At 34.1% G+C, this 23,622-nt stretch overlaps 2 protein-coding genes across 6 annotated transcripts; one reads left to right on the top strand and one right to left on the bottom strand.

Moving 5' to 3' along the window:
• Positions 1-1,108: 1,108 nt before the first annotated feature.
• Positions 1,109-12,039, bottom strand: LOC117790127 (synaptic functional regulator FMR1). 5 transcript variants are annotated; one of them, XM_034629415.1, is made up of 12 exons: positions 11,715-12,039; positions 10,703-10,890; positions 10,475-10,639; positions 8,262-8,311; positions 6,174-6,497; positions 5,934-6,099; positions 5,252-5,319; positions 4,862-5,171; positions 4,665-4,796; positions 3,321-3,825; positions 2,886-2,969; positions 1,109-2,821 (listed from the first exon to the last, which is right to left on the bottom strand). In XM_034629415.1, the coding sequence occupies exons 3-12, from the start codon at positions 10,523-10,525 to the stop codon at positions 2,370-2,372; spliced, it is 2,142 nt and encodes a 713-aa protein (XP_034485306.1). In that variant the 5' UTR covers positions 10,526-10,639; positions 10,703-10,890; positions 11,715-12,039; the 3' UTR covers positions 1,109-2,369. The 5 variants fall into 5 exon arrangements, with proteins under 5 accessions (XP_034485306.1, XP_034485305.1, XP_034485308.1 ...); XM_034629414.1 differs by having other exon boundaries at positions 10,707-10,890; positions 11,715-12,038; XM_034629417.1 differs by having other exon boundaries at positions 2,895-2,969; positions 10,707-10,890; positions 11,715-12,038.
• A 2,651-nt stretch (positions 12,040-14,690) lies between these two features.
• LOC117790128 (carbonic anhydrase 2) lies at positions 14,691-21,865 on the top strand. The gene is made up of 4 exons (XM_034629419.1): positions 14,691-14,920; positions 20,312-20,383; positions 20,705-20,863; positions 20,933-21,865. The coding sequence occupies exons 1-4, from the start codon at positions 14,896-14,898 to the stop codon at positions 21,583-21,585; spliced, it is 909 nt and encodes a 302-aa protein (XP_034485310.1). The 5' UTR covers positions 14,691-14,895; the 3' UTR covers positions 21,586-21,865.
• The last annotated feature ends 1,757 nt before the right edge of the window (positions 21,866-23,622 follow it).

The raw sequence follows: 23,622 nt of genomic DNA, 5'->3' as shown, positions 1-23,622 counted from the left end.
GACTAGAAACTCTTCTCAAATACATAAATAATGATGCTTCAAATTATTGATAAATAAAAATAAATAAAATACAAATAATGTGTTTTATCTTTACATAAAAATCTGCAGATGTGATCAATTTTGAAGTAACTCATTTGGGAAATAAATAGTACAGAGATCGGTAGTAAATTCACAAAAGTTAGAAAACCCCTTGAAAAGCAACAAAAGTCTCAAATTCAGCTGATCGTCATCTACATCTCAAAATTAAAGGTTTGGGTAAAAAGTAACAGGCGAATAAAATTCACAGAGCTGAATATTTGATTAAGGTTTAATGGAAAGTTTGCGATCGATTTCAAGCTCGAATTTCAAGCTCTTTGGAAGAATAAAAGGAAAAAAAAGCAGCAGCACGAAAATATTTGAGCGAAAAATGAAGCTTAAAATAATTCTTGCTTCTCTTTTAAATGAGCAATAATTTAATGTTTTCCGGCCAGATTGAGTTCCCAAATGGAAGTTTCAGAAGAGGAGTTTAGTCACTTTATTTATAAATAAGCAAGAGTCTAAAGAGTGTCCCCACAAAGAAGTAAGTATAAAAAGTAAAAGTTTTAAATAAATTCGCTCTCAGTTTTATGTTTTGTTTCATATATATAAATTTTAAATTAATAAAATTTACTTGCTATATTTCTATATAAGTTCATCTTCACATAAATAATAATTTTAAATCGCACATTTTTTCTGTTTTTTTTTTAATTTCTTGTTTTTTTATTTGAATTACACAACATTACTATTATTTATCGTTACCGTTTTTTTTATACGTATGTTAAAAGATTTTTTGTTTTTCTTACATATTATTGACACTGTTCTTCAAATAAATAAGAAGATCCTGTTTGTATTATATTTATTTCTTATGCTTGTTGTTGTTCAGTTGTTGTTTTACATTTAAATATTTTCAAGTAGATTTGTTTTTTTTGTTTAAATTATGTTTAAAACTCTATAATGTTTTCTCAGTAAATGAATTGCATTTCCAGTTGATTTATTTTTAAATTTTTAATTGTTAATGTTTATCGCTGCTTATGGTTGTTGCTGTGTTTGCTTTAAATAATTTAAGAGTATTTAATAAAGGACTAATAAATTAGTTATACGCATGGTAGGTATTGGCAAAGTTTAATATAATTATTATGATTTTATCAACAAAATGTAATGAATTATATAATTGTTTACCCCATTTCATTGCGTTGATGTGTGTGTGAGCGAGCGTGTGTATGTTACGTGTGTATATATGTTTGTGTGAGAGTGTGTTTGTTAAATTATAGTAATAAATACAACGTTATACAAATAAGAGAGGGTTTCCATGTTGTTAACATTTAGCGTGACAATAAATAATGCAACAAAAGCAAAAGTTGAAATTCATTAATTTTGTCTTCCGAGATTTGTTGACCGTTTAATTTTACAACGCCAAATTGTTAGCAACATTCAAGCTTGTACATAACTAAACAATAATAATACAAAATAATCTTTAAAGAATGAAGAAAAAAAACTAATAAAGATAATAATAGTTAACTGTTGCATTTTAGTTTGTTTCACGCACGAATTATACACAAAACTTGACAAACTAAATTAATGCTAATTTATAATAAAAAAAAAGAAACAACAGAAAAAAATCGTAGCAATTACATTGATAAATTTTTTTCAACTATAATTTGATGCATACTTGTATGTAACAAGAAACTTTGCAAGTTGTCGAAAAATGCGCTTTTAAAGAACATTTTCGCCAAGTTTATAATCGCAATTTCGATTTGAGAGAAACTATGCTAATTGCCAGCTTGGTTAAGTTTAAGTTAACATATGCCAATTTGTTGTTAATTGCATTTTAGGATTTCGTTTATACACATATAATTCAATTTGATTGTTGTTTAAGTTTTATTTAATTTCAATTAAATTATAAGCCTAGGCATGTGTTTTTTACTTTTCCTGCTTTTTGTGTATAATTCGAGCTGTCTGTGTGTGTGTGTGTTGTATGTGTGTTAGTATGTGTATGATTGTATTAGTTATTACATTTTTTTTTATGTATATCATGCTTTGTTTTAGTTACTCAAATAGTTTCTCAAACATTTCATTTATTATTTATGCCTACTCTACACGTTGTTCATCTTGTTGTTGTTGTTATTTCTGTACTGTTGCATGTTGTGTGGTTTCGTTATGTTTATGTTTTTGTTATGTGGTGGCGATTGTTAACGACATTAACATTATAATTTATTTATCTGCCTGCATTATTTACGTTTTTACTTGCAACAAATTTGTTTAAACGAACAATGTGCAATGTTGTGTTGTTGTTGTTGCTGATGCTTCTGTATTTGTTTGTTTGTTGTTGCTGCTGCCGCTGTTGTTGCTACTTAGGACGTACCATTGACCAGACCCTCCTTCTTAATGGTATTATCCGTTGTAGGCGCCTGTTCCGTATGGTTGTTGCGATTCTTGTTGTTGCGACGTGGCTTTGACTGCTGTACCGCCTGTGGTTGTTGTTGTTGCTGCTGCTGCTGCTGTTGTTGTTGCGGTGGTTGCTGCTGTTGTGGCAGCTGCTGCTGTTGTGTGGCAGCCTGTTGCTTGTCGCTGTTCCTCGGCGCATCCTTCGACTTGTTTGCACCGCCAGCAGAGTTCGCATTGCTGCTGCTCTGTTTGTTGTTCTCTTGTGCATTCAGTGGCGCTTTATTCGATTGCGCTGGCGCCTGTTGTTGTTGCTGTGCCGACGATGATGACGACGAAGATGGCGGCGGCGGCTGTTGTTGTTGCTGCTGCTGCTGTTGTGTTTTGTTGTTGTTGTTGTTATTGCCCACCGCACCATTAGCTGCCAATAAAATATGGAGAGGAAAATGTTGAGCATGACGAGATTAGCTTCGAAATCACCTCACCATACTCACTGTTGCTTGGCCCATTGTTGTTCTTTTGCCTTCTGCGTCTTCTGGAGCTGCCCTCGTACGACGAGTTGCTGTCCGCTGTGTATCAAAGAAAGAGATGATCGTAATATTGACAACAAGTTGGACATTATTTTTCGAGGCAAACTATTATTTTAACCCAAACAAAAAACGAAATTTATAAATGCAAACTGTTTTTCTGTTACATATGAGAGAGATTACACATGAAATGTAAAATTGTGTTGAGTTAAAGTCAAATCAAATCAATCCACACATAATCACCGGTTACACATTGTAAATTAAGCATTTGTGTGAGTTGCAGTGGAACTTGAATTGTATTGTGAATTGTGGACGATCCTCAAGTTGACTGCAGAGTAGTCGTCTCGTTCTCGTTCTCGTAATCCTAATCCATTGCTTGATTGAATGACTCACCACGCTCCACGCTGCTCACTTCGCGCGTCTCTCGCATCTCTTCGGTGTGATTGTGGTACTGATAGTCTCGGCCATTCTGCTCATTGCGTGGCGGCCGGCGATTAATGCCACGTCGATCGTTGCCACCGCGATAGTTGCCACCACCACCACCCCCACCACCATTGTTGCCAGTATTTGAAGGGCCAACATTGCCGCGATCATTATTATAACGCTGCTCGCGCTGATGATCGCCTCGGGAATTGTAGTCATCATCCTCGCGTCGGTTGTTGTGATAACGCTGGTTCATATTGTTGCCACCGCCGCCGCCGGCGCCACGCCCACGTCCGCGACCACGTTGACCTCCGCTTCCGCCACGTATTGAGCGCACGGATTCAATGTCGCTGCTGTAGCCACGTTCGGAGCGCCGTGAAACGGCAAAGCTTTGTGTGGAACCCATCGAGGATTCTTGTATGGCGCGCAACTGTTGATCGATTTCCAGCTTCTCCTGACGCAACTGCTCCACTTCCTGTAGACAAATGGTGTGTTAGATATGTGTAATAAGTATTATTTTTATCAGGGAATCAAACCGAAACAATTATAGGTTACGGTTCCGGTTCCGGTACGTCCCGAAATAACTATTTTGGTAAAAGGTTCTTTTTCAGTTTTTTTCTTTCGGTTCCGGTACGTAACGGTACATCAAATCAATTTTGAAACAAACAAATTTTTTAACGAATTTTAAAGTATTTGTATGCAAAATTAATAAAGAGGCCAAACCAAAATCAAAATGACATTTCGCTTGAAAATCGGTTCAGATTTGACCTAGTTATGACATTTTGAAGCTGGTCAGACTTCGGATTTAGCCACTTTACAAGTCCAATTTTTTGTTTAATTTGGCATGATTTTTTACAAAAAAAAATGAAAGGTCCCAGAATCAAGTTTAAAGTGTTGTTTTATACTAATTATGATATTGGGAGTTGATTAAAAGTGAAAACTTGAGATTTAAAATTTTGAATTTTTAAAATTTCAAAGGGGGGACCCTTAGCATCGATATCGAATCTTGGTCAAAAATAATTAAATTTTCTAAATGAACAAAATTTAAATGCAGAATGAATTTAGAGGCCAAATCATAATCAAAATGACATTCCGCTTAAAAATCGGTTCAGTTTTGATCAAGTTATGATAGTTTGAAGTTGGTCAACTCTTTACACAGGTACATAAACGTTTCGGTATTCGGTTCTGGACAGAGAATTTATTTCGGTTACAGTCTCAGATCCGGTACTATAAATGAAACGGTGCTACAAGTTTCGGTTAACGGCTCCGGAATCGGTTCCGGTGTTATTCCCTGCTTCCAATTTAAATACTTACCTTCAGATGTGACAGATGATATTCCAGTAGCACTTTAGCATTCGCAATGCTCTCTGTCGTGCCAATGAACACAAAGGGTACATGCAACAATTCACGTGGTATATTCTGATCCTGTTCGTCATCGCCAGCGATCTGTGATTTGTTTATTTTGGAATCTATCGATTAGGCCTTGTACGTACACAGTGTACAATACTCACAGCACTCACCTTGATTCGAAACACGCCGCTTTTATCAACAATCTCCTGTATGATGCGACCATTCTTGCCAATCACTTTGCCCACCAGCTCCCTAGGAACCTGAAAGAATTCTTCGGCATATTCAAGCATTGCCCGTGCTCGCTGTACAGACTCCTCCGTCTCGCCGCTTATTTTGAATGTGCACGATTTCTCCTCCAGCTCAATATTCGTAACGCCGACCAGCGTGCGTGCCGCTTGTATATTGGAGCCGTGGGAGCCAATTGCCAGGCCCATGAGATCTTCGCGCACACGAAATTCCTCAATAAAGTTGCTGTTAACAAAAAATACAAGAAAAACGTTAGAAAAAGTGTGATATTATGTAATTTTTTTTTTTTTGTAAATGCAACTTACCCACGACTCATCAGCTTAGTTGTCTCCAGCTGACGAGCAGCTTCTTCAGTCCTTTTCAAGAGCATAACCTGTTAAAGAAATAAAAATGAATATTATTTATATTATTTACTTATAAAGGTGAATTGAAAAAAAACATATTACAGTAAACAGTGTATAGAATAAACCTTTATTAAAAAAAAAATAGTTTTCTATATAGAAAAAGTTGCTTATATAGAAATAAGGAGTATAAATTTTAAATTTAATCCGTTTGACGACATAAATATAGCAAAGAAGTTTTATTTGTTAAAATAATATCAAGTAAGTCTTTTAAAACAGTTTTTCTCTGATTCATCGCAAAAACAAGATTTTTTTGGTTGTAAGGTTATGGATATTGAACCCTCTGCAAACCACTGATGATTTCTTGCCATCTTGCAATTCATTAAAAATTAATCTTTTTTTTTTAAAGAAGTCGGTTTTCTGTTTTTTTTTTTTTTATCAATTTTTATGGAAGTATTGAATTGTAAAAAAAAACAATACAATGTAGAGAAAATTTGAAATCAAGAAAAGTTGCTAATGCAGAGGTTGCTACAATAGAATGTTGCTTTTGTAAAGGTTGCTTATAAAGAATGATTACTGTATTTAAATTTGTCACTCCTGTTTATAGTTAATATATATGTAAATATTAAAAACAAGTTGCATTTACCTTTTGTGAGAGATTACGAAAATGCATATCCTTGAGCATGCTGGCTCGCTTCTGAGTGTGTTCCCATTTGGAGATAACAATTAGAGCGTCCAACTCGCTATTGTAGTTGCAGACTCCCGCATCGATGGTGCGCTGAAACTCCTTGTGTATGCCATCCTTTTGAGCTCTATCCGAACAATAAGATTACATTTAATTAATTAATACATGCTAATTAATGTACAAGGACATGGTTAAACTCACTCTTCGCGCAACTCCTCGGGCACGGGCAGCGTGAACTGAAAGAACGATTTGGACGTAATTGGCGGATTTGGATTTTTGGCGCGCAGTCTGCCCAGTTCACAGATTTCAGTATAGGGCGTCTCAAAGCCAATATATGCCACTGCACAGATTTCAGCTTTAAGCATTTTGATAACAGCCACCCACCACCCACAAGTCTCCCGCTCATTTGTGCGCGTCAACACCTCCACCTCCATGCCCTCCTCAAAGTTGGGCACGGCAACAACATCTCGCCCATCGGGAGGCAGGCGAACATTGACGAACGCATATTTCAGCACCTCGGGCACGCTACAAAAAAATTACATATTTTTTTTATTATATATAATATTTATGCAATTTACTTTTATTGTTATTTGAAACAAAATATATTACAATTTAATAATATTTAAAAAAATTGATAATTCACTTTAATTGTTATTTAAAATCTTAAACTTTGAAAAGCTTTCTTTTTTTTATTGACGCTTAAAAAAAGGAATTATCATCATCTTAATCTTACAATTTATTTAACTAATGTTAATAGCAACAATTAAAACATGAAATAAGGTTCAGGGAATAAATTGTAATTAAGTATAACAAACTAATAAATAAATAAAATAGAAATATCATATTCTTAATAAGAAACTAATAAATTTATTTTAGTATTAACAAGAAATTAAAAAATAAATAAAAATAGAAATAAGCGAAACAATGTGAAATTAATAATAAATATGTAAGACAACTAATAAATGAATATATTTTCGCTTTAAAAAATTTTTTTTGTCGAATGTTTCATACGGTTAGATATATAACGGCTTAACTTAATCAAATTTAATATTAACGATAGTAAAAAAAAATATAATAAAAATAAGAGAATTGTAATTAAATATTAATAAAAATAAGAATAAAGTAAATATATATGACTTAGCAGAAAAAATTAATTAGAAATAGGAATTTTGTAGAATTTAATAAACTATTATTTTATAGTGCTATAAATTATAAATAAAGAATAATCTGACAAACACACAAACTCTCATTTAAAAGCCATGCGCTACCCAAATATTTAATTATGAACAAAATAAGCAGACAAGTGTTCTTTTTTTTTGTTTTTGCTGACGCCAGCGCAGACGTTGACGTCGACGTCGACAGCGACAGCAGCAACAAGAGCGGCAACTGCAACAACTGTTGGCTGCGCGCCAAGCGAGCCTAAATACAATTGCGGGGGTGCCCCTTTTTTTATTTCTATCGAGACATAGATCGGAAATAACATACATAGAAACTTTTGCATATGTATGGTATGCATTTGTGTGTGTGTGAGTCTAAAGAGAGAGTCAACAGGGTGGTAACTAAAATTAGATACAGCTGCTCAGCTCAGGCATTAAAACAAGGGACAAACAAATAAAATATCATATATTCAAATAGAGGACAACCAAAAATTTAAATCGAAACTACAAGATTTGTTCCAAAAATGTCACGAAAAATGCAGCAAACGCCAAGACGACAGAAATGACAAGAAAAATAGTTTCTTTCCGCGGTTAAAAATAGCTAACTGCGACGCGAGCAGAGGCAGAGTCAGAGGCAGAGATGCTGGCAGCACACAGTTCTTGTTGCTGTTGTTTCTGTTGTTGTTGCTGCTGCTTAGTGGCATTTGCTGTTGATGCTTGACAGCTAGAATCGTGCACACACAGTTATTGCCTTTGAAAAGCTGGCACTTGTCCGGCGGACCGGACAGTCGTCGACGTCGTCGTCGTTGTCCGTCGGTCAGTCAACAGTTTGTCGTCTGTCGGAAGGAGCTGCCGTTGCCGTTGCAGCATTTAACAAATTGCGCCAAATTAAACTCTGGCAAACGATGGCGTCACAGTGAGGCAACAACAACATAAATGATGCAGCTTCTTGTTGGGTCTAGAGACGTGGCCAAGAGGCACGCAACGACTTTGTAAATTGGTTAGAAAATATACGCACTAATTTACAGATTCTTCTTCTTGCACTTGATTCGTTTCGTTGTTGTAAATATACACATATATATTGTAATTTTTTGTTTAAATGCTATTTTGTTTTTTGAGACACCCAACTTACCCGTCCACATCCACAAAGATGCCATCATCGCCGACAGCTGTCACCTGGCCCTGTTGTTGTTGTTGCGTTGACGTAGACAGCAGCGACAAAAGATGAAAAAGACAGAGCAGAAGAAAGAGAAATATATGTCATTAATGCTGTTGGCTAGTGCTTTATGATATATATACTTTTTTTTAATTATATTTTTATGATCGTTTTCATATATGCCGCACAGACGAAGCTAGTGAGATCACAACACGTTGTTGTAGCGTGTGTGGAAGGGGAAGTCCCGTGATAAGAAATGCAACACAACTGTCTTATCAAAAGTTAAGACTCTTAACTAAGTTCAAATAATATAAGTTAAACTGATGAATTGATGGGTTACTCTAAGTAAATTTAATGAAACTAGCTATAATTTAGTTAAAAGATTATTAAAAATTAAGCTAGTCAGTTAATGTTTTAAAATTAATAAAACAAATTGGAACTGAAATATATTATTAGCCAATTAGAAGCTTATCATATTGAATACAAACATGAATATTCCAAGTTATATTAATAGAAATTAAGCTATAAAATTTCTAAGTTTGCACTAAGCAAATTAAATATCTTCAATTCAAATAAGCGTACTTTTTTATACCACAACGCACTTTTAGCATAATGCAGTCAAATCAGATGAAATGTATAAACTTGACTACCAAGCTAGATTAATTGAAAATTATTTTAAAAATTGCCGAGTTGCAGTAAGCTTATTAAATATAACTAGTGAATAATCAAATTGAAATATATTATATATTTATATGCGAATATATTCTCATCTCAAATCACGCTTGCATGTAAGTCTGATAACTAATTGCTTAACTAAAACAACCAATTTAAATTAAGAAAAATTTAATTATAGCATTGATTTGTTGCAGTAAGCAAATTAAATAAAACTGATATTGATCGAATTGAAATATCGTCTATTCAAATTAAAATATTCTCTCATCCAACACAAAAGACGTTTGGCATAATGCATGCAAATCTGATAAGAATTTAGAAAGGGAAATCACAAAAGCAACTCTGCTAAGTCATCCCCTTCTGCTCCCACGCACACACACAGCGCCCCCGCGCAGGCGGCAACACACACACAAACAAACACCCCCACACGGACAGCAAAGTGCGCCCTGCATGAAACTGGGTGTGTGTGTGTGTGTGCGTATTTCGATGCGAGACTCCACTCAACAAAATGTTGCAGTTATTTATAGAAATAAAGCTAAAATTTACGAAATTAGAAACTGAGGACGTCGCGAGTCTTGCAGCCAGTGTAGCTAACTCAGCTATTTCCTATTCCTACCAAATCTGGAGTTTTCGAATAGCAAAATTTTGAAATCTACTGGAAACATTCCAAATTATAATTGCTATTGTAGATTACTACTGTATAAAGTTGTGGCTTTTTTCAGATTTTATTTTAAATTTTATTATTTAAATAATTGTATTTCCTATTTTTGTATTTCTAGATTGTAGAGTATCTGAGATTCTGGTGTTCATGCAACCGAACCGACAGACGGACGTGGCTAAATAGACTATTTAATACTGGTATAGAATTTTATTCACACAAATTGTAACCAAAATTCGTAATGTACGATCAATTCTAAGATGTTTTCACGAAAAAACTATAATTCTAAAATTAATTCCTAGTGCAAGCTTTTATGGTAAAAAATTTTGTGTTTCTTGTCCTTGCATGGAAGAAAATTATGTTTATGGATAATTGGTCCATTGATGCTATGGAATTTTGAAAGAGCTGGTCCTAAAAAATCTTACGATATGCTAATAACATACAAAAATATTAAAAAAAAATAATATTCAAAAATAAAAAAAATTTCCAACTCAAAAAGCGGAAACCAGGAAATGGTTTCTTGGCAATAAACATCTTAGAATTGACTGTAGAATACGAATTCGGGTTAACATTTTTCAATTCTTTTGGAGCCATACATATCGATGCAACCTAATATATGCTTTATAGCGCCGGAGTTGTCTGTATATGCCTGTTACATGCATTTCACAAACCCTTTATACCCCATTTGTCTATTTTGAATGGATACAGGGTATATTATATAAAAAAAACTATAATAGCTTTTTATCTGGCTTTCTTGCAGATTTCCTAGCTTTTAAAAGTTATTTTTAGGTCCTAAAGAGTTGGCAACACTGGTTGCAGAAGCATCAGCGGCGACTTTGGACTCAGACTCCTCTCTTACCTTGTAGTAGGCACCATTATCGAGTCGCACTTCGACCATAAGATCGCCCATTTTGTTATGCCTTGTGTTTAGCTGTGTTCACGCTGAAACTCCTTTGTTTTTGTTTATTTGCTTGATGTTGTTTTTGTTGTTGTTCTCTTCGTTAGATGCTGTTTGGGTTTTAGCCTGTTTTAAAGAAGAAGCGATTTGCATAAAATGATTCATTGGCGAGTATTTTAAAGGAATCACCTACAAAGATAAAACTTATTATTCTCCGTTATTCCCAGTGGTTTCTTCGTTATCAGTCTTTTTGCTTTGTTACTGTTGTGGATGTATTTGTTGTTGTTGCTGTTCCAGTTGCTGTTGTTGCTGTGGTGTTGGTGGTGGTTATATTTACACCCACACACACACAAGCGTACGTTCCACTCTCACAGTTCCTGTAAAAATAAACAAGAAGAAGAGAGCTTGCAATAACAACAATAAATAAAGTTTGAGTTTAAATTGAAAATATTAATACGATGAATCAAATTTACGGGGCAGAGAGCAAGAGAGAATGCGATGGCAATAAAAAATTTTGAAGTTATTTTGGGTCCAACACAGGAATGAAATTCCTTTCTGGTTGAGAAAAGTAGCAAAATCTCAAGAACAACAAAAAGAACAGCAACAACAACAAATGCAGAGACAAACGTCAACGCGCTTTTGCCGGGGCAGCGCTGCCAGTATGTCTTCTTCTTTCTTTTATAGCCAGCGCCGCTGCGCCGTCGTCTTTTCTTTTGTGTCTTCACATCACTTCTCCGCTCTCACACAAACTTACTCACACTCACATATACGAGCGACTCACTCACACATACTAACAAATATATACAACTGTCAGCAGCAGCCGCCGAAATGCTGAGCACGCTTTTCCAATAAGAATTTCATGCACACACACACACATACACACTCATATGGCCCCAGCACATGCCGATTTTTCATACATACACAGAAATGTATCAAATTTATGGGATTATTCCTTTCAAGTTCTGTCAATTTCTTAAATGCCTCTATTAAACTACATTAAAATTCTCAACTATTCCACAATCCGTGCGCTTTTCGTTGAATTTTTCATCTTTTCCACCTCCCTTTTGCTGCACAAATTCGCCGCAGTCTGCTGCTGCCGCCTTTGCCGCTGTGCAAAAATTTTTCGCTTCTTGCAAAATTCTTGAGACGAACTACGCGGCTGTAGAATTACGTTGAATGTTGAAAAAGTTAATGCACTTACGGCTGCCCGGCACGTTGATCCGTTGAATTGATTAATACGAGCTTGAACCCTTTGAAAATAAAAAATATATCGCGTGCAGTGCGCTGCTTTACTGCTTCCAAAAAATTTTTTCGGCTGCGCTGCGTTCTCTTCGCTTTGCTTATGCCCTCTGCTTCGCAGCTCAGCATTCGACAATGCTGCCAACTCGTTTCAATTGTCTCGCGTTCGCAACAACCTTTTTCAAATTTAACTTTATGCTCTAGGCTTTTAATATGCTCTGAACACAATAGATTCTACAATATTATTTTGATAAATACTTTTTGTTAAATAACTCAATGCTCGCTTCAAAACACACACGAAAATCATATGTGACATGTATTGCACGGTGGGGCAACCCTCTAAACTGACAAGCAACTGGGCGTTGCCAACTGTTTGATTTTGTTATTTCACTTCTGAATTTTAGCAGGGCTGCAAGACAGCGCATTGTCGCATTTTGCCGCGCAAGTTTTATAAATTTAAAATTTGAATTGTGATAAGTAACGAATGCTGTGAGTTCATAGATCAAATGGTTTTTTGTTCATTTTGCTGTCCAACGAGGACAATTTAATTAAGTGGCAGACTCAGTTCAGTCAAGACAATCAGTTCAATTCACATGATGTTCGCAATTCAATTGATTTTTATTCAATTTCAATTCTTTAAATTAATCATATGGCGACCGAGTCACACGTTTATAGCCGCCTCTTTACTATATCTTCAACATATGTATTTACTACTAGACCTTTACCATTTAATGTAATTGTAATTGTTATTGGGGTCAGTTTTGTGTGCACAATGTCGCATGACATTTTTTTGTTTATGCTCAGGCGACTTTCTGTCGCGTGACGCGTTGATCAGCATGGCTTTCAATCAACGAGCTTTGTTGTTGTTGCTATCCATCAAATGCACCTACACACAGATGTAAGTTGTTGATAAAAGAATGTAATGGGTGCAGTGCTTTACGCTTTTCTCCTCTATTTGTTTACAAATCTGACATTCAATGTTACTAAGGACGCAATTAAATGATTAGCGGTAAACATGTCAAAATGTTAAACGTCCTTTCATTTAAGAAAGTATTAATATAAAATGTAAATTAATTTAGTTGTAAATAAACTTTTCTTTACTTAACCAAAAATTAAAAGAAAAACTGTATTGTATAAGCATACATTTTTTGATATATAAACATAAATATTTATATTATTAATTAAATATATTTAATCTTAAATCTGTTATCAATACTCTTAATAATTTTAAAATCAATGTTTTGTCACAAATTAATATTAATTGTACACGGTTTATTTTTTATTTATTTATTTTTTAAAGGTTTGTTATTGCTTTTTTTATTTTATTTATTTTATTAAATTGAACAACTTTTTTTTTAATAAATTTGACAGTTTTGAGTATATTCCGGATTGTATTAAAAATATCAAGATAGAATTCTGATTCTATAGTGATGGATAAATAAATATCAAAATAATTATGTGACTTACTGTATCTGTTTGTGTAAGTATGTCTGTGTGTACCCAGCTACTTTGCAGGTATAGAGTATCAAGATTTGCATTTCGATAGCCACAAATTGTGGGACAGCGTTGACGGCTAATTGTAGCGGATATGCATTTTGATTTACACACAAGCAAACGTAGCTGACAACACATACACACACACACACACACACACACACACATGTATAGACATCATTAGGCTGTCGGCAACGGTGCAAAACAACAAACAAACAAACGGCAGCAGTTTGACATTGACTTTTGTTATGTCCGAGTATTAACTGCAGTTTAACGACGCGCCGTCGACAGTCGAGTGAAAGAGGGAGGGAAGCAGGAGAGAGGAAGAGAGTGAGAGAGAGCAGCGACACGCCCATAGGCTGTGACTAGAAAATTTGCCTCATCAATTAGTGCTTCTTTCTGCATGTGGGTGCAACAATTGGGATACAACAATGATGAGGCGACGACGAAGTTTGCGACTTGACCCGTCAATTATTAATATACCAAATCCAATTAAGAAATCGTACTCAACTGCTGCTCAGAATTATATGGATTTATGTTTATTTATGCTTACTCTATTCTCCCTCGATCAGCCACAACGAATATATTAATTATTTCTTATGTGGATAAATTATAGCTACAGAAAATTGTTAAATTAATAAAACTTAGTTTGCATTTAATTTAATTTCCTTTTGATTTAATATCATATTAAACTTAAAATTTAATTTTCTTTGTAAGTGATTTAAATTTGTATCTCACTTGCATTTTAGCAATTTAAACTTATTTTGGAAATATGCCCTAAAATATTTTTGTGTGAATAAGTAGCTTAATAGAAAATTCAATTCAATTGCCACTACGTCACTTCCGGCGTTGCTCGCGTTGTAAAAATTGCTTGTGTGTGAGGCACGCGCCATTTTTGCTCTCTCTTTCAAACTGTCTCTTTCTATCTGTGTATCTTTCTATCTCCAGCAGCTGTCAGTGATCGTCAGTAACTACTACTTTCTACTACGTTACGCTCATTTTCCGTTCTTCCGCTTGCTTATCAATTAATCAGCTGCGTCGACAGCCTCAGTCGGCAGCGTGGGCAGCGAGTCGCTTCTAACATTCGGAACATTGCAATTCACTCGGCAAACTTCGGCTCACCTATTGCTGTTGTTGTTGCAATCGTTTAATCAGCTCCATTTTGTTGTCACTTGACTGCTGACAGAGAGACAGAAAGAGAGTGGAAGAGCAAGAGAGCGTAAGAGAATGCGAGTGCATAAAACCTACGAACAAAAAAAAACCTGTGTGCTTCTGCCATCATTCAATTCAATTCTTACCGTCTCTCTGTACAATATGCAAGTGTGTGTGTGTATGCAAGTGTGTGTGTGAGTGTGTGTATCTATGTGCGCACTTATTCGCTTGATGCTCGTACCGCATTCAGTAATCATTCTGTGCTGTGGACTGCGGGTTCTGCGACTGTTCTTCGTCAAATGATTCGTTTGGGTTCGGTTCGGTGTGGTTCACTTTGGTTATAAAAGACGAGGGTTCTATTTCAAATTTATGGAGTTGTCATTGAGCTCGCCAAGGTTCCGAGTCCTTACTGGCTAGTGTTTAATAAAAGTGATAATTAATACAAGTGATAAAAAATCAATCGTTTCTTTGAAAAGTTATTTTGCAAGCATTTCAACATGCATTTGCTATTCATAGTATTAGGTAAATAGTTCTTCAATATTTTTGTAATTTATATAAGAAAAGTGTGCTTTTGATTACCTGACAGTCTGTCTGAATCAGTACTAATTACTTAAGCCTACCTAAATGTGATTATCGGTACAATTTCTTTATCAACTTGTTGGCATGTACTTGTAAGACGCTTTGGAAGTACAAGTACTTATGTTATATGTATTTAAACCTACACATTCTTAGGATTTGTAATATAAGCTTCTCCACCAATAAAAGACGAGTAGTCACGTTTTGCTTCGTAGCCTGCTTAAAATGCTTTTATAGATCCCACGTTAAATATTTCGCACTCAACGTGCCATTTCTTCTACAAACTGCAAACAATTCTTGATTTCAATTCGGCTACACAATTCGCACCATATTTTTGAACTGTTGCTAAGATTTGCTTCATTGAAAATATTTTCTAAAGACAAGCAAAATTAACATATAAATATGTAGATAAAATCTCACTAAAATCATGTCTTGTATCTGTACAACATCAAAATTTGAAAAAAAAAAATCAAAAATAATATTGTACTGCTTCAGAATGAATGAATGCATGAAAGCAATCTGATTTTCTAAAAAATAAATTATTTATTCAGAACTCATTTCTATAAAAAACTTAAAAATTTTTAATATAAATTAAATACTTATTCAGAATTAGTTTCAATTAATTCATAATTAACTTTTTTAGTTACAGCAAGTTCACAAGGTTCACAAAACTAAAATATACAATTTTTTTAATTTATATTGAGCATTTCATTATATTGTCAATTAACTCAGCGCAAAATAAAATTCCTGTATCAAAACAATATTATATAATGCTGTTAAGGTCATAGGAAAGTTTTCATCAATAAATTCACTATGACTCGTCGAAAAGTAATCGTATATCAGATCAGTTACATGTGCTTATCCCAATTTCGATCTCAATAAAATTTGGGGAATTTTTCTTTTTGGAACTTTGTACGACATTAAATGGCTCATGCTATGAAGCTAGCTATCACTTGGCTCATTAAGAAACCTTAACACATACTCAAAGTCATGATAACTTTGATAAAAGTGTCGACTCATATAGACTATTGGAGTACCTTAGAGTACACGGAGTTCATGAATCACACACGGCAATCATTAGTAAATTTTTGGAAAACAATTATTACCAATAGACTCAATTATGTTAAGGCCAAGAACAAATACCATATATGTGCAGATTGTGTCAATAACCCCAATATTACAGACCCTTGACTCATCGGCGCCTGGCAAATCTGGTAAACAGTCGCACCCTAATGCACCCATGGGACTAACCACATGATGATAAGGTCACAGTAGTTAAATATACTTATATTAAACTCGGGGGTCGTAAAACTCGCAGAGCAAACTGCTGATGCAGCATGCGATCAGTGTGTATTTAGTCGATAATAAAATGGAATCGAGTTATATAGCAATTAGTATGATTTAGATCGAATTCACAAATCATTGATAAGGGCAGCAAAACCCTTTGTAAATTTGTGATAAGCCAGCCTAAGGCATGCTTAAGTACATATTAAACAATTATTTTAAGAGATTCGATTTGCAACAATAAAACTTAATAACAGAGCCTCACACAAAAACCCATTACGATAACAAAAGCCATAACAATAACAGTAACACCAAAAGATAGAGTTAGTGAGAGCTTCTGGGCATTTTTAGACTCTGTACTTATAAAGTAAGTAAGTAAGTAAGTAAGAATATTTATTTTCTAAAAATAATAGACAGACTAGTATGTAGATATACAGCAGATTAAGCTTCTCCCGGACTGCAAATTTAAAATTTAACCAATTAGAAGAGCAATATTAATTATTATTTTATGTTTAATATTTTAGGATGCCTTAGGATGCCCATGCAAAAAATTAAAAACAGGATTTATTACAGTCGAGTATGCTCAACTGTAGAGTTTCCTAGTAGTTTTTGTATTTTTTTTTGTACCAGAGATTAACTGTGATTTTGGCTTAAGATATTTAACAAATATATATACCCGTGTCATATTATTATTACTGATTATACAACAATGGTGTGTGGGGCGACTCTACGTCAATTGATTGTTTCCTTTGATAGTTGGGAATGAAGCAAGCTGATGGCTTCTATAATGCTTTTTGTCGAGGTGCTTCCTCTGATAACTGAATGTTGATAGCTTTTCATTAAAACCCACTGAAGCGTTGTAGTTTAATTATCAGATCTCGACTTGGTCTAGTCACATTGCAGATACAAAGCGACGAGACTTGAAATGCATTTCAACTTGAATGCATTTCAAAAATGCCACAAACCGTGTGAAAAATCTGACATAATTGACCCCCGATGATATTTCCTATCAGAAGTGTCATGTTAAACGGTTTCCGATTGCTGTTTATTTACAGAGGGATATATATTCACAATCAGCAACAATGAATGAAGAACTACTTATGTTTGCTCTCAATTCTTTCTTTCGCTCTTATCTGTGTTCTTTGTTTATAACTGTAGTTATTGTTATTGCACTTTAATTCTTTGATATGGTCTCGAGGCGTTGTCAACAGCCCATCCTCAACTTGTCAATGGAAAGTTTCCTCAAATTGCCATTATTATCGATCATCCATAATCACAGCCATAAAATCCGGGGTACTCAATTCATAAGATCTGAGAACTGGGTAGGGGAAAAGCCAAAATAAAGTTCACTTCACATCAATCTAAGCAGTCAGTTTAGTGAATTGACGTTTTCGTCACACTCCTGAGTCAGTTGAATAGAACCATATTGATCGTAATATCAAATAATTAAAAATATTTAATAAATTTTATAATTTAGAGTAAAAACAATAAACTGATCATATGTTAAGTTATCTGCAATTTTATAATAAAGCGCAAATTGCATTGTCATATTCACATGACCAGCGCTGTGGGTGAATACAACCGTCATTAGACGTTATCACACGACTTTCGAATGATAATCAAATAAAACAAAGCGAGCGCACTCCCGAAATCGTTTATCAGAGAACAACTTTGATTATTGTTAGGATAATAAAATGTAAATAAATTAACAATATGGAAAATCACCAAAAAATTGACTCCAATAAAATGTGTCGTCGGGGTGACTTTACAGAAAGGCCTCCAAAAAAGCTGAAAATCTTGCGAATGAATTCAGACGGTTTTTACGAGTATGCAATATGTTTCAATTACTTTTCGCTGACTTGGCCAAAAAATGCAGCAATAAACAACAGAACATGTCGAGACGCCACAATACTGAAAAATATGATGAAAGCAAAAGCGAAACTCGGTGGCAAATTGAACATGCCGCATATTTCCGTTGTCATCTGTCGGGTATATAGTCTAAATAGTTTTTATTCTCTGTAACTTCAATGCATCTCTGGCAGCTGACACCGAGCAAATATTTTTCCATTATATGGTCAAGACAAATGCACTGAAAGTATAGATAATCATTTTCGAATTCACGTATCAATTGAGAAAATTCACTTGCTTTTCTCTCATGTATGCATTAAAGTTGTTTGTTTTGTGCAATTTTTCACATTGTGTTTTTTACAGCATCTAAAAATCTAGAATGCAATTATCGTTTTGTTGGCAGTTTTGTTCAACACTCTCGGCATGGTTACACCCCTCCGACTTCGTATACACATATCTCAAAGTTAACTTAATTGCAGCCCACTTTTAACAGCTTCAACTTTTAATAAGCTCCCGTTGCATGTGAAATTTAATTATATTTATATTGGCTAGTACTTGTAATTACAACCTGCCCCAATGTAGCATACAGCACTTGGCATTAACTATATGATTTTCTACATTTCCCTATCAGTTGAATGACACTTGATTCAATTATTAAGAAAATAAAATAATTTGAATCTAATTAAAAAACAGATCTTATTTCAACTAACAAAAAATCGTTAAATATTCACAGTCTATTATTATTTAGATTTTTTTTAATTTTTACTTATTTATTTGTTATGGGAAAATACACAATTAAGTTCTAACTTAGTCATACAACATGTTAAAGCTAATGAAATTATTCGTCATAACGATAAACTGTCTCGAATTATAAAGATAGAGTATTAAAACTTCGACACTTTAAAACAAAATATCCAAATATAAATTTGTTATTTATACAATTCAAGTAATTGTGCAATTAACTCGGTTTATATAACATTTATTAAACAGCAGCAAGCATTATATTTAATGAAATTCTTAATTTAATAGCTTGCCTGATTCCACTAAATTTTTAATTAGTCTATTTTGTGTATATTGAAATATTATGTATTGTGTCTTGGATACAGAGAAAACTCATTAAATATACAAAGAACTGTATAATAATAGAACTTATATTTGAAATTTGCAAAAAAATAAGCAGTGAAACATGTTGCTGACAACTTTCTTGCATATTTCAAATATAGTACGTATTTAAAGACCATCAATCTGAATAATTCGCGAATTTCCAACAGCTGCTGTCGTCATTTCGCATTTGTCTGATAAGTCGCGGGAAAGTCACGCAAGTAGCATAAATATGTCAAAGATTTAGCAAATCGTAAAAAATAAATTATTGCGAATTTTTTATAGTTCTTTTTTCATTTTTTTTTTTTTTTTGCATTTATGGATACATTTACGAGCCTTTTATAAAACCATTAATGACTATTTAAACACAAATTAAAAGTTATGCTGATGGGTCAATTATTTAATGGAACTACAAAATATTTTCCATTTAACTGAATCGTAAAAAGTGACATGAAGATTTAAGAAAGAAATTCGAGGGAAAACAAAAGAAATGCTTTCACAAATAAAATCAGTTGATATTTGATGTTTGGCTGTCAAAAGGCTTTTAGTTGTGGCCAAAAAAATAGAAATGAAAGCAATCAAAATATGTTTTTTTTATGAACATTTTGGTTATGCAAATATTTTAATTGCAATTGAATTATGATTATCAATTAAACTGAGATATATGAAAAAAATCTTCAAACATTTAAATTGCAATGGAATTGGGATCATTGAATTAAATTGAGATATCTGAGAGTATATGACGACAGAGACGCAGATCAGTCTATGTGAGCAGTCATCTGATTCTTGGCCAGGTCTTCATAAATTTAGTGCTTATTTTTAGCATGTTGCCGGCTAGGTCAAGTGCAAGGTGCTGCGGTTGTTGACGTTGCCAAAACAGACGCCAATTTCAACATTATTATGTAGTTTTGCCCTCTCTCTTTGTCCGTATACATTTTGTACCTTTTTCACGGCCAAGAACACTGCCACATTTAACATAACATGTCGGTCAAGTTGAAGTTTAAAAATAAGCACATTAAGCGCATGGCAAATGGGCGCATTAAAACTTTTTATGCGGCGTATACTTAATATTTATTGTTGTATGTTTACATTGCTTTATTACAGCCTGCAGCACAGTAGCTTTGAGTGCTGCCCATGATTGGGGCTACCCAGATCTGGATAACAATCAGGATGAGCGTAAGTAAAGCCAATCAAAATAATATCTACGAGAGTTGCCATTTCAAAACTCGTTAAAGTCTATTTGCTGAAATTAGTTAATAAACGCCGACTACGACTACGAGTATATATGTATATATATTATATATTTATATCAACTGCTTGTAGTAGTGAGTGGGTCAGTCAGCCGATCATTGTCAAGTGGTCATCCCATTTGTTGTTTATTTTAAATTGCGCCAAATTGCGGTGTATGCAAATTAGACTCAAACGAAGAGCTTTATACTTTGTAATGCTCTTTAATCAGCTCTTTCTTTTACTATATTTTTCCTTTCTTTTTTTTAGCATTTCCAAAGTGGGGCGGCCTGTGCGACAATGGCAAGAAACAGAGTCCCATCAATCTACATGCCAAAGGCGCTCTCAAAGGTGAATTCGATCCGCTGAGATTTGAGAACTACGATGAGCATCAAGGTTCACTTCAAATGATTAACAATGGGCACTCAAGTACGTATTATAATGGGCAAGACAAACTGATTACTCATTAAACTTGTATCTCTTCCATTTCGGTTCTAGTTCAACTTTCGGGCTTTGCTCACGATCTGACTTTAAGTGGAGGCGGTCTTGGCAGTGATTATGTTGTGGAACAGATTCACATGCATTGGTGGTCGGAGCACACAATCAACGATATACGTTATCCCCTCGAAGTGCACATTGTGCATCGCAATACGATTTATCCCAACATTACAATGGCAGCCAATTTCAAGGATGGCATCACAGTATTAGCCGTACTTTATCATGTGTCCAATACACCCAACGAGGCCATCGATAGCATCATCAAGAGTCTGACCGATATCAAGAGCTATGAGAATAAAAATCGACCTGTTCATGTGGCCGACAGTCTGGCAGTTGATGATTTGATACCCAATGTGGAGACATATTTTACCTATGCCGGTTCCTTGACCACGCCCACCTGTGCCGAGGCCGTCACTTGGATTGTGCTCACTGAAACCTTTCCAGTTACCCTGGATCAGGTGAATGAGTTCAAAGAGATTGAATACGACAAGGGAAAGCAATTGCACAACAATTATCGTGAAATTCAAAGTGAAAACAATCGTGCGGTGGTTTTAGTACAACAATTACGAGGTGGATCAGCTCAAATTTCCACTTTAGGCCTGAGTCTAACATTGTTACTCGGACTCGCAGCCCAAAAGATACATCTTCTGTAGTTCCCTACAAAGCCATAACAGCCATAGATACACCAAAGAATACAACAACGAATTTTAACCGCAATCTAAACTGAGGAGAGTTAAAGATTTTTTGTAAGAACGAGAGCAATGACCAGACCAGACAATTTATACATACTCATTATTTGAAATCAGTGTTTGAAATTCAAATAACAAATTCAACTAGTCAATTTGTGTGACATTCAAAGCATGTGCCTTAAAACACTCACCATTTATTCTACGATACATAATTACATAATTAATAATAAAACTTTTATATGAATTTCTTGTATTTCATTTCTTTGGGTGGTCAACTTTAAAGGACGCCGCTAGATTAAAGTTCAAATTGTTGGACCTTATAAAGTTCAAACTGATTGATATTGGGCATTTATTGCATTAATAGTCCCCAATATACATATCTAATAATAGCTGGTGAGCTGTAGTTCTTCATATTTTAACCAGTTTATGGCAATTGGTCACTTTATTTGATTCCTCGAACGTCGCACGCGTTCTGCGGATTTTATGAGTATTATTATTGAGTTAGCACGTTGCAAAAATCACCTGCTTGCTAGAATATGGTTAAATATAATACCGAAATTACTGATAAGCAGTTGAAATTAGCGAACGCGTCAACTGGTCAAGAATTCTCCAGATAATACTATTAATGGACAATTACTGAATGTCCAAGTATTATTAAAGATAACATCATTCCTAGCTGCAGTGCTATTTATTTGATTTGTTTACAGCTACACAATTGATTTCGTTTTGATTCCTAATCGGTATTTGATGTGGTAAAATTTATTGCATCAAATGACCAGCGTTGTGTCTTAAGAAATGCAATATCAATCTATATAGAGCTTTATAAACAGAATTAATTGCGTATTAAAAGTGTAAAATTATTATAGATATTTAATAAATTTATAGTAATTTGTAAAGATATTTGGTTTGCATTTAATTTTTTATAAGTATTGAAATTCGAATTTTAAGTAGGAAAACCAATGAGATGAGCAGCTATCGCACTGAGCTTGAAAGTATGCAATGTTTAAAGAATGCAGCAGTATTATTATTTCTGATCACAAACTGCAAACGCCCGCAATAACACTTTTATTTTCGTTTGATAGCAATAATTTGAAAAACCACTTAACAATTTGGCTAACATTATTCATTTAAAATTAGATAAAATAAAGGTTAACTTTTTTATAAATGATGAGAGCTCGTTTTGTCTCAGGGGGAGAAGTTGTGTAACAGAGTTTAATTAAGCTAAATTCAAAAATTTTACAAAATTCTAATAAAAATGTTCAAATTCTAACTTTAAAACCGTTTTTAGTTGCGATATGACTGTTAAAACAAGTTGGCAGCACTGCTAAATTGTAAATCAGCCCGAAAGTATGCAACAAAATTATAAAAAACATTTTTAATTTACTTAATGAAATTTTTAATCTGGAAGATTGGCAGACCCCATAAATGGGTGAATGGGAAGGAAGCCCCTTTCACCAAAAGTGATGGTATGTGAATTGTTAAAGCTTCACTAAACAAATTTAATTATTACAGCAATTTGTCTGGAAAATATAACGAAAACACCTTTAAGAAGGGCTTCATTTGGTCTGATTTTTGGCTTAGGAATTACTCCCTTAAAAAAGCCGTAATGCTGATACGTCCAAAAATGTGAGAACTAAGACTCTATTTCTGGTTTACACTCTTATTATTTAATAAATATTTTATATAAATTAAAGAGAATAAACATTTTTATGGTTTACTTGAATAAAACATTTAATTTTTGAAATATTTTACAAATTAAAGTAAACTTTATTTATCTTTTGTAACTTATTTTAAATCAAAAATTGAACGATTTCAGATGAATGTACAGAGCTTAGGTACTTTTTTTTATGCCTATGCGTAATAAAACACTGAATCGACTTGATTTCATTCATTAATTTTTACTATGTCTCATACGAAATGTGGGCTTAAGACGAATCAAATGTTGATCGTTTTTCTTTTCAAAATTGAGTTTAAGTATTTTGCTACATTTTAAAAGACATC

Source organism: Drosophila innubila, assembly GCF_004354385.1.
Source record: "Drosophila innubila isolate TH190305 chromosome 3R unlocalized genomic scaffold, UK_Dinn_1.0 2_E_3R, whole genome shotgun sequence".
Taxonomy (NCBI): Eukaryota; Metazoa; Arthropoda; class Insecta; order Diptera; family Drosophilidae; genus Drosophila; species Drosophila innubila.
This window is presented reverse-complemented; position numbering and strand designations above follow the sequence as displayed.

What these genes read in the sequence shown, in the direction of transcription:
- LOC117790128 (XM_034629419.1), top strand. Translation starts at nt 14,896, where the DNA reads ATGCATTTGCTATTCATAGTATTAG. An exon ending in TTTGCTATTCATAGTATTAG is followed by an intron (nt 14,921 to 20,311) that starts GTAAATAGTTCT and finishes GCTTTATTACAG; the next exon opens with CCTGCAGCACAGTAGCTTTG. An exon ending in GATTAACAATGGGCACTCAA is followed by an intron (nt 20,864 to 20,932) that starts GTACGTATTATA and finishes TTTCGGTTCTAG; the next exon opens with TTCAACTTTCGGGCTTTGCT.
- LOC117790127 (XM_034629415.1), bottom strand. Translation starts at nt 10,525, where the DNA reads ATGGGCGATCTTATGGTCGAAGTGCGACTCGATAATGGTGCCTACTAC. An exon ending in ATCTTTGTGGATGTGGACGG is followed by an intron (nt 6,498 to 8,261) that starts GTAAGTTGGGTG and finishes ATTTTTTTGTAG; the next exon opens with CGTGCCCGAGGTGCTGAAAT. An exon ending in TTCGTAATCTCTCACAAAAG is followed by an intron (nt 5,320 to 5,933) that starts GTAAATGCAACT and finishes TTTCTTTAACAG; the next exon opens with GTTATGCTCTTGAAAAGGAC.